The sequence below is a fragment of the Cannabis sativa genome, chromosome 1 (assembly GCF_029168945.1).
Source record: "Cannabis sativa cultivar Pink pepper isolate KNU-18-1 chromosome 1, ASM2916894v1, whole genome shotgun sequence".
Classification (NCBI taxonomy): Eukaryota; Viridiplantae; Streptophyta; class Magnoliopsida; order Rosales; family Cannabaceae; genus Cannabis; species Cannabis sativa.
The window spans coordinates 1,089,160-1,098,335 of record NC_083601.1 but is presented as its reverse complement, the minus strand read 5'-3'; the positions used below and the strand labels follow the sequence as shown (position 1 = coordinate 1,098,335).

Genomic DNA, 9,176 nt, shown 5'->3' with positions numbered 1-9,176 from the left:
ATAGGACATTATGAATTGTGATTGCAGAATTTATATGACAGTGCCAATGAGTTCTATTTGAACAGTGTTACCATTAGGGAGTGTGACAGATTTGTGTGTGGTTGATTTAGTGATGTGAGAAAAACATCTAATGTTCCAGCAAACATGGTGAGTAGCACCACTATCTATAACTCAAGAAATTGGAGGTTGAGAATTGTTAATACCAGAGAAATTATTAATTGTAGGGCCTTTTGATGTTGAAGCATCAGTTGTTGGTTGTAGCTGTTGACTGAGCATAGAAATCAGTTGTTGACATTGAGCTGTTATGAGTTAAGAAGTGGATGAGTCTCCTTGTGGAAGAGAAATATGATGAGTCCGAGGTGTAGTGTGACTGGTGGAACTAGTTTCCGGTTTCTTGCTATTGTTGGTGGAGGTGTCATTTGATCTTAGTTTTCCATAGCTAGGTGGAAAGCCATGTAGAAAATAGCACTTGTCATTGTAATGGCCAGGTTTTTGGTAGTGAGTGTAGTGAGGTCTTGGTCTTTTATTTTTAGAATTTTGATTGGCAGCAGGGTTGGGATTAGGTACTAGGGAAGGATTGGTGTTGGTGGCAGCAGTAATGGGAGGGGTTGATTGATTGCTAAGTGTTCTTTGTCTTTCTTGGTGAATAACCATAGAAAAGACTTTGTTGAGGGGTAGACAGGGGTCGATTAACGATATTTGTTCACGGGTATCATGATAAGTTTCATTCAATCCTTTGAGGAATTGTAAACTTGATCATGGTTGATGTGATCTTGAGTTTGAGCTACAGCTGCACAAGTACAATTAATTTTTGGACGAAGCTAGTTTATTTCGTCCCACATAGCTGTCAATTTTGTGAAATAGGCACTCACTGAATCGTCACCTTGATAGAGATAGGTCAAGGTTTCATTTAGCTCAAAGATTCTTTGGCCATTACCTTGATTGAACCTATTGCTAAGAACAATCCACATCTCGGCAACAGTGTCGAGATACATTAGACTGCTCTTAATCTCAGGTGAAACAGAGTGAAGGATCCAAAACATGACTAATTAATTACATCTTATCCAAGAATTGTAAAGAGAGTCATGAGTAGGGAGTTGAGGTAATGTACCTTCCAACAATGGAGTCTTGTTTCGTGCACCTACGAAAATCTTGAAATCTCTTTTCTATGGCTGAAAGCTGTGATCGGTGAGGATCGGGGTAGCAAGAACCAAACCAGGGTGATTTGCATTGCTAAGGTAATATGGAGAACGAATGTCTTCATATGATGGTCCATCGATTGGATTGGATCGAAGGACAATGACCTGTTCATGTGAGGATTGATCGACTAGATTGGGTCAAGAAATAGGGACATGATTTGTAGTTTGAGGTAAAACGTCAATATAGATTCATCTAGTGGTGGTGGAGCGATTGGAGCATCAACTACTGGAGGATTTTGTGCATTGGAAGTAGCAGAGATGGTGGCTCGTGTACGTACCATTGTTGAAGATGAGAGAAGCTTCAATTGAATTCTTGAAGGTTGAAGGAGGAGTCGTCTGATACCATATTAGTGATGAAGAAACAAAATTCTTCTTATTAAAAAAGAAAGTGAAAATGTATTGTTTTCATTACATTGCTAACAAGAGAGGAGTGACATATATATAGACACAGTAATGGACCAACTAACTTAACTAATTTTACTAACTAAACCGACTTTAACTAAGTGAGTTTTAATATACTTAATTATGTTTTTAGTTTTTATTTTTGTTATATGTATTTTAAAATTTTATAAATTAAAAGGAAATCAATTATTAACTTTTTAATTTTTTTTAAAAAATTATTTGATGTTTAAAAAATTTAAGAAAAATAAATATAAAGTTTAAATATGAAAATTGATATACTCCTAACATTAAAAATAACAATAAAAACTAATAATATTACAAATAATTTATAAATATTTTTATATATTTAAATAATATTAATATTAATATATAATTATAAAACTAACCTTATTAACACTGTTAAATTTAACGAAATATTCTAATATTCTTAAAATATTCTGTTAAACTAACAAAAACTATTAAATAGCCACATTTTATATATAAAGATTACAAAAAAAAAAATTAAAGGAAAAAATATTTAAAATAAATAATATTTAAATTTCTTATTTTTTTTATTTTGTTTTGAAAATATTTTATATTTTTATTATTAACAAACTGCATCAACTTAGAGTGATCTTATAAACTACAATTTTTTTTTTTGAAAAAATGATAAAAATATGATAAAATATTTATATCAAATGCATATAAATTTATACTATGTGGAAAAAATAATTAAAATAAATAAAAATTAAAAATTTTATATAAATTTTCAAAACATCTACATTTAAAACTAAATGTATTTCGAAATTTACATCAAAAAATGATTATTAAAATAAAATAAAATATATTCTGAAAATTATACTAATTTAAGTTGATTTTAAATATCAAAATTTCCAACTTAAATATAATTTTCTATTTAATTAAATTTATTAAAATAGATTTAAATAATTAAGCATCTTGAATAAAATCAACTTAATTATTAGTTCTAATTTAATATCTATGAAAAATATTCTAATTTAAGTTGCTCTAAAATTAATTAGAAAAAATTTCAACTTAAATATGTTTTTCTACTTAATTTAATTTCTCGAAATAGAAATGAATAATTAAGTATTTTGAATAAAATCAACTTAATTATTAATTTTAATCTAAGTTCTAAGAAAAATATTCTAATTTAAGTTGGTCTAAAATTAATTAGAATTAATTTTTAACTTAAATATATTTTTCATCTTAATTAGATATTAGAAAATATATAATAGTTACTAGAAATTAATACCTAGAATCTTTTCTTTAAACTAAATGTGTTTTTCTAAATTAATTTTAAAATAATCTAATGAAAAATAATTTCATTTATTTCAAAATTAATTATGTTGCTAATTTAATTTTAATTAGGTAAAACTAGTATAATTAGTCTAATACAATTATTTAAATAAGGCAAATGAGCCTTCACAATTGAAGTTGTTCATGTGAGGGATGACTGTGTTCAGTATATAGTACCCACTATTATTGGTCTCCTAACTCTCAAACAAGGCCCAAAAGAGAGAAATTTACCTTTCATTAAATAATTGTTATTAATTGAATAAGCTCAATACTAATTAGGCCTAAATGAAACTATCAGGGTGATATTTTATTTTAGCTATCTAGTCCATTTATATATTCATGAATAAATGAGCTTTCTATATACATCTAAGCCTAATACCAAACATATAGGCTCATACATTTTATTTTATCTTTCTTCCATGTCATTTTTGACACTTTTTGTTTAAAAATAATCCAATTGTAAGTATCTCTAAAAATTATTAAAATAATATTATAATATTATTTAATATATATTAAATAAATAATTTTTTTTTTACTTTATGATAAAATAAAAAAAATAAGAAAGAGAAGATATAAAGGATGCTATGATGTGGCATTACTTTTTATTCTAATGGTAAGCATCAATTAAAAAATACTAAAAATGTATCCATATCATTAAGCATCCTTTATAATATCTCCATTGGGGATGCTCTTAGACTGCTAGTTTGTCAACGAATCAATGTGAACAAATATTTTGATCATGAACTTAATCTTTGAATAGATTAACAAAAATTGAACTTCACAAGATAAGCCTCCCTAACATTAGAGCATCTCCAATGAAGAGCTATAAATGTAGTGTATTGCTATTTTTTTAGAATATTTTGCTAAAAATTAACTCCAATGGTGATGTAAAATGTGTGCCAAATTTGGCACAAAAGATAGCATGTGCCAAATTTTAGCCCACAATAAATGTCACATTTTTTAATTACCTATTTGCCACTCATTAATACTATTCATTAATAAAAAATATTTTTATATTTATAAGTTATTAAGATAATATAAATAAAGTTAATTTTTTGTGTATTTAAGTATTATAGATATTATTAACTTCATTCAAAAAAAAAAAGATATTATTAACTTTTATAGCTAATTTGCACTTTGTGCATTGGAGCACAAATACAAAAATTAGGCTAAATTTAATCTAAAAATACACCATCCATTGGAGATAGTCTCATAAATATTTTCATTGCTAAGTTGGCATTTGTTGCTTGGCTTCTAAATTATTATTATTATTATTATTATATACATATGAAACAAAAAGAAAAAAAGAAAGAGAAATGATGATTGATGAAAGAATCTGACAATACATCAATCACTTTTTACTTTTTGAAATTTAATAATATTTTAATTTAAAAGCAAACGATTACCAATAATTTTTATCCTAAATACTTCTATGTTAATCTCAGCCCTTTGATCATGTAACTTTTTAATCTAACGGCTACAATGAAATCACGAATTGTATATCCACAAATATTATAACGGGACAAAATCGTGTCCCTATATATATATTTGAAATGTGCTTCCTAAGAACTTGCAAAAATCTACTTTTTTCTCCACTAACGTTAATAGTAACGTTAGTGTACGTACTCTTCCTTCTATATATATCTGTATCATTATAGGAAGAACATAATATACATACATTGCTAGCTCCTATATACACACACATATATATATGATAACTTTAAGAGAACTGCTGGGTTATTTATTATTATTTTGCTATTTTTGTTTTCCTAATTCTTTTATTGTAATCAGAAGACCTGTTGAATCCTGGGGGATTACTTTGTAAATCCTTAAGGACAGTGTCTTGTTTGCACGCCTCAAATGTTATCATTTTATTGTTGTATTTGATATTTTCTAACAATCTTAAGGATTTATGGATCCCAATGCTACTACTGCTGCTGCAGTTGATAATACCTCAGGTTCTCTTCCCATTGGTAGTACTCCCTCTGTCACCGCTACCATTAATGGAGATATATCTTCTATTTTTCAAAAGATGGCAAGAAAGAGTATTCTCACTCCTTGATATACATGTTGTTGTATGTGCGCTTTCTGAAGAGAAAACAAATACTAATGTTGATGCTTGGACTCATGCCAATAAGGTATGTAGACACACAATTTTGAGTACACTTTCTAATGATTTGTTTGATGTCTACTGCTCTTACAAGGAAGCCAAGGAGATATGGAACTCTATGATTGCAAAGTACACTGATGAAGATGTTGGAAAACAAAAGTTCATGGTTGGCAATCTTGATCGTTGGAGGATGGAGGATAACAAAGACATCAAGGTTCAGATTAATGAGTATCACAAACTTAATGAAGATCTCAAGGTAGAGAGCATTATCCTACCATAAATTTTTTTGACTGGACTATTAGTTGAAAGGTTTCCTAAATCGTGAAAAGAATATAAGAGTCGCCTAAAGCCCAAGCATAAGCAGTCATCCCTTCCAGATCTGATTACTCACATCATTATTGAAGATACTAACCGCAAGGAACTCCAAGCTACCAAAGCGAGAGAAATGGCAACAAGGAAGAATTTGGTACAAACTCAAAACAAAAATAAAAGGTATGCCAACTTACCCAATCATTCAAATAGCTCTGTTTACAAGCCTAAAGCTAATAACACTACTACCTTTAAGAAAAAAAGGGAGTTGTTTTTTCTGTGGAAAGCCAGATCATCATGCACCTCAGTATAGAAAAAGAGTAAGAAATGACAATCCTCCTAAACCAAATGCAAATTCAGTAGAAGGAGATGATATAATTACTGCGGTCATTTCTCAAGCTTATCTTGTGGCCAATGTGAAAGAATGGGTGGTAGACTCGGGTGCTACAAGACATATTTGTGCTAACAAAGATGTCTTTTCCTCTTACAAACCAGTAGGGGATGGAGAAGAACATGTGTATCTTGGTGATTCTCAAACTGTTCAAGTTTTTGGTAAAGGAAAAGTTGTTCTTAAACTCACATTTGGCAAGACTTTGGCTCTAAATGATGTACTTCATGTTCCTAATATAAGAGCAAATTTAATTTCTGCGACTCTATTAGGAAAGGTTGGAGTTAAGGTGTCATTTGAATCTGGCAAGATTGAAATGACCAAAAATAATATATTTGTGGGGAAAGGCTATTGTAATCAGGGTCTTTCGTATTGAATGTTTCTGATGTTATTAATGAGAATGCATATTCTTTTGCTTACTTGGTTGATTCTATTGATTTATGGCATGCTAGACTAGGACATGCTAGTGTTAATTATATAAATAAATGCAATCGCTTGGTCTAATTTTTGGAGTTAATAATTCTAGTCTAAATAAATGTGAAATTTGTGTTGAAGCTAAATTAAATAAGAAATCTTGTAAATCCTTAATATTGTTAGAAAATATCAAACACAATATTAAAATGATAACACCTGAGGCCTGCAAACATTTTAGTAAGAAAATGTTGTAAATCTGTTCAAAGAGAATCTGAATTGTTAAATTTAATTCACATTGACTTGGGAGATTTAAAACAAAGTATGACAAGAGGTGGTAAAAAAATATTATGTGACTTTTATAGATGACTTTTCTAGATATGCTAAGGTATATGTACTTAGAAATAAAGATGAAGCATATAATATGTTTTTATCTTATAAAGATGAAGTAGAAAACTAATTAAATAAAAAGATTAAGAGAGTTAGATCTGATCGTGGAGTTGAATATCTTTCGATGTATGATTTGTGTAAAAAAGATGGCATAATTCATGAAGTAACTCTTCTGTATTCTCCTGAATCAAATGGAGTTGCAGAACAAAAAAATAGAACTTTAAAAGAAATGATGAATACAATGCTTATTAGTTCTTGTGCACCTAATAATCTTTGGGGGTGAAGTTATATTGTCTGCTTGTCATTTGCAAAATAGAATTCCATATAAGAAAATAGGTAAGTCTCCTTATGAGCTATGGAAGGGATACAAGCATAACTTCAAATATTTAAAAGTGTGGGGGTGTCTAGCAAAGGTCTTGTTACCTAATCCTAAGAAAAGAAAATTAGGCTCTAAAACTTCTGATTGCATGTTTATTGATTATGCTAATCATAGTGTTGCTTATAGATTTCTTGTTGTGAAAAGTGATGTACTTGATTGTAATGCTATTCTTGAAACGAAGAATGCTAAATATTTTTGAAAATATTTTTCCTTTGAAAACTGATTCAATTTCTCATGTACCTGCTAAAAATAATTTAAAAAATTCTTTTGAAGAGCTTAAAAAAAGTAAAAGGCAAAGGAAATAAACTTCTTTTGAAAATAATTTTTATACATTTGATGTGATCAATACATGATCACTCACCTACTCCTCGGCCAGAACAGCCCCAATGGCTTTAGTCTTTATTGATGCTAGAATAGAGAGGATTACAAAGTTGATTACAAGGTGTTCTTTGACACATTCACTCATGAAGCAAAGCTTCAATTACATAACAACTCTCTCACCAAGAATCTCTCTCTGTTTCACTAAACTAGCACTCGAAAATCTCTCCAAGAAATGCTACCCGAATGCTGCAGCAATTGGCTATTTATAGCCTTAGTTTAGAGACCTGATCCTAACTAGCATAACTGACAGTTAGGTAAAACCGTTAGGGGTAGTTTAAAGAGTCTTAGCCAATGTTGAATATTCCTCTATTAGTGGCCAATCACAACAATTATCCACCTTGGTCATTAATAGAGGAAATGAATGATGATAGGGGCTGAACTGGCCTTGAATCCTCACTTCGCAATTGAGGATGTTTAGCAAGTCTAGGCAAAGCCTAAACTTGGCTAAACTTACATACTTTGTCATCATATCTGCAGGGTTCTCTTTTGTTCCAATCTTGTTCATACTAATCTCCTTTTCAGCAATGATATCCCTTATGAAATGAAGCTTAATATCTATGTGTTTCGATCTCTCATGGAACATAGGATTTTTCATCAAATGTAGTGCACTCTGATTATCACAGTGCACTATTATGTTTTCTGATTTGAACCCCAGTTCATTTATGAATCCCTTGAGCCAGATTGCTTCCTTAATGGCCTCAGTAGCTGCCATGTACTCTACTTCAGTTGATGACAAAGCTACAACCTTTTGTAGATTGGATTTCCAACTGATGCATCCACCTAGGACTGTGAATGCATAACCGGTTATAGATCTTCTCGTATCTATACTTCCTGCATAATCAGAGTCAACATATCCATTCACTTCAATTCCTTCTTGGAATTTGTTATCATAGACAAGTCCAATATCCATAGATCCCTTTAGGTACCTGAGAATCCATTTTACAGCAGACTAGTGTTCCTTTCTAGGGTCTGCAATGAATCGGCTAACCATGCTGAGTGCATAGGCTAAGTCAGGCCTAGTGCACACCATGCAGTACATGAGGCTTCCAACACAAGAGGCATAGGGCATAGAATCCATGTACATCTTTTCTTCCTTTGTTTTAGGTGACTGATTTTGAGTTAGCTTGAAATGCTGAGCCAATGGAGTGCTAACTGATTTGGCTTCATCATACAGAACTTGTCAATCAATTTCTGAATGTATCCCTTCTGTGATAATGAAAGTCTTTTAGGTCTAGCTCTTTTGATGTCAATCCCAAGTATTCTCTTAGCTTCACCAAGATCCTTCATTTCGAATTCAGCACTTAGATTTTGCTTTAACTTGTTAATAGACTGTCTCTTCTCACCAATTATGAGAATATCATCCACATACAATAGTAACCAGATTGGTTCACTATTGTAATATACACATGGATCATAGTTTCTTCTGTTGTACCCAATGCTCATCATGAACTCATGAAATCTCAAGTTCCATTGCCTTGGAGCTTGTTTGAGGCCATAAAGAGATTTCTGTAATAGGCATACCTGGTTTGGCTTGTTACTTTTGAATCCATCTGGTTCTTCCATGTATATCAGTTCTTCAAGTCTTCCATGTAAGAAAGCTGTCTTCACATCCATTTGATCCATTTCTAGGTCATACTTGGCCACTTTAGTCATCATAATTCTTATAGAAGTTTGTCTAACCACAGGAGAGAAAATGTCATTGAAATCAACACCTTCTCTTTGATTGAATCCCTTTGCAACTAGCCTGGCTTTAAATCTGATTTCTTCACCTGGCAATCCTTCCTTTTGCCTAAAAATCCATTTGCAGCCTATCAATTTCTGCCCTGGTGTTCTTGTCACAGTTTTCCAAGTCTTGTTCTTGTGTAGAGAACTCATTTCTTCATTAATTGCAGCAAGCCATTTCTTTTTATT

General features: G+C 30.9%; 1 protein-coding gene across 1 annotated transcript; it reads left to right on the top strand.

Annotated features, from left to right (window-relative positions):
• The first annotated feature begins 4,809 nt into the window (after window positions 1-4,809).
• Window positions 4,810-6,080, top strand: LOC133033727 (uncharacterized). Its single transcript, XM_061108791.1, has 3 exons — window positions 4,810-4,942; window positions 4,992-5,263; window positions 5,412-6,080. The coding sequence occupies exons 1-3, from the start codon at window positions 4,810-4,812 to the stop codon at window positions 6,078-6,080; spliced, it is 1,074 nt and encodes a 357-aa protein (XP_060964774.1).
• The last annotated feature ends 3,096 nt before the right edge of the window (window positions 6,081-9,176 follow it).

What these genes read in the sequence shown, in the direction of transcription:
- LOC133033727 (XM_061108791.1), top strand. Translation starts at nt 4,810, where the DNA reads ATGGATCCCAATGCTACTACTGCTGCTGCAGTTGATAATACCTCAGGT. An exon ending in TCAAAAGATGGCAAGAAAGA is followed by an intron (nt 4,943 to 4,991) that starts GTATTCTCACTC and finishes CGCTTTCTGAAG; the next exon opens with AGAAAACAAATACTAATGTT. An exon ending in AACTTAATGAAGATCTCAAG is followed by an intron (nt 5,264 to 5,411) that starts GTAGAGAGCATT and finishes TCATTATTGAAG; the next exon opens with ATACTAACCGCAAGGAACTC.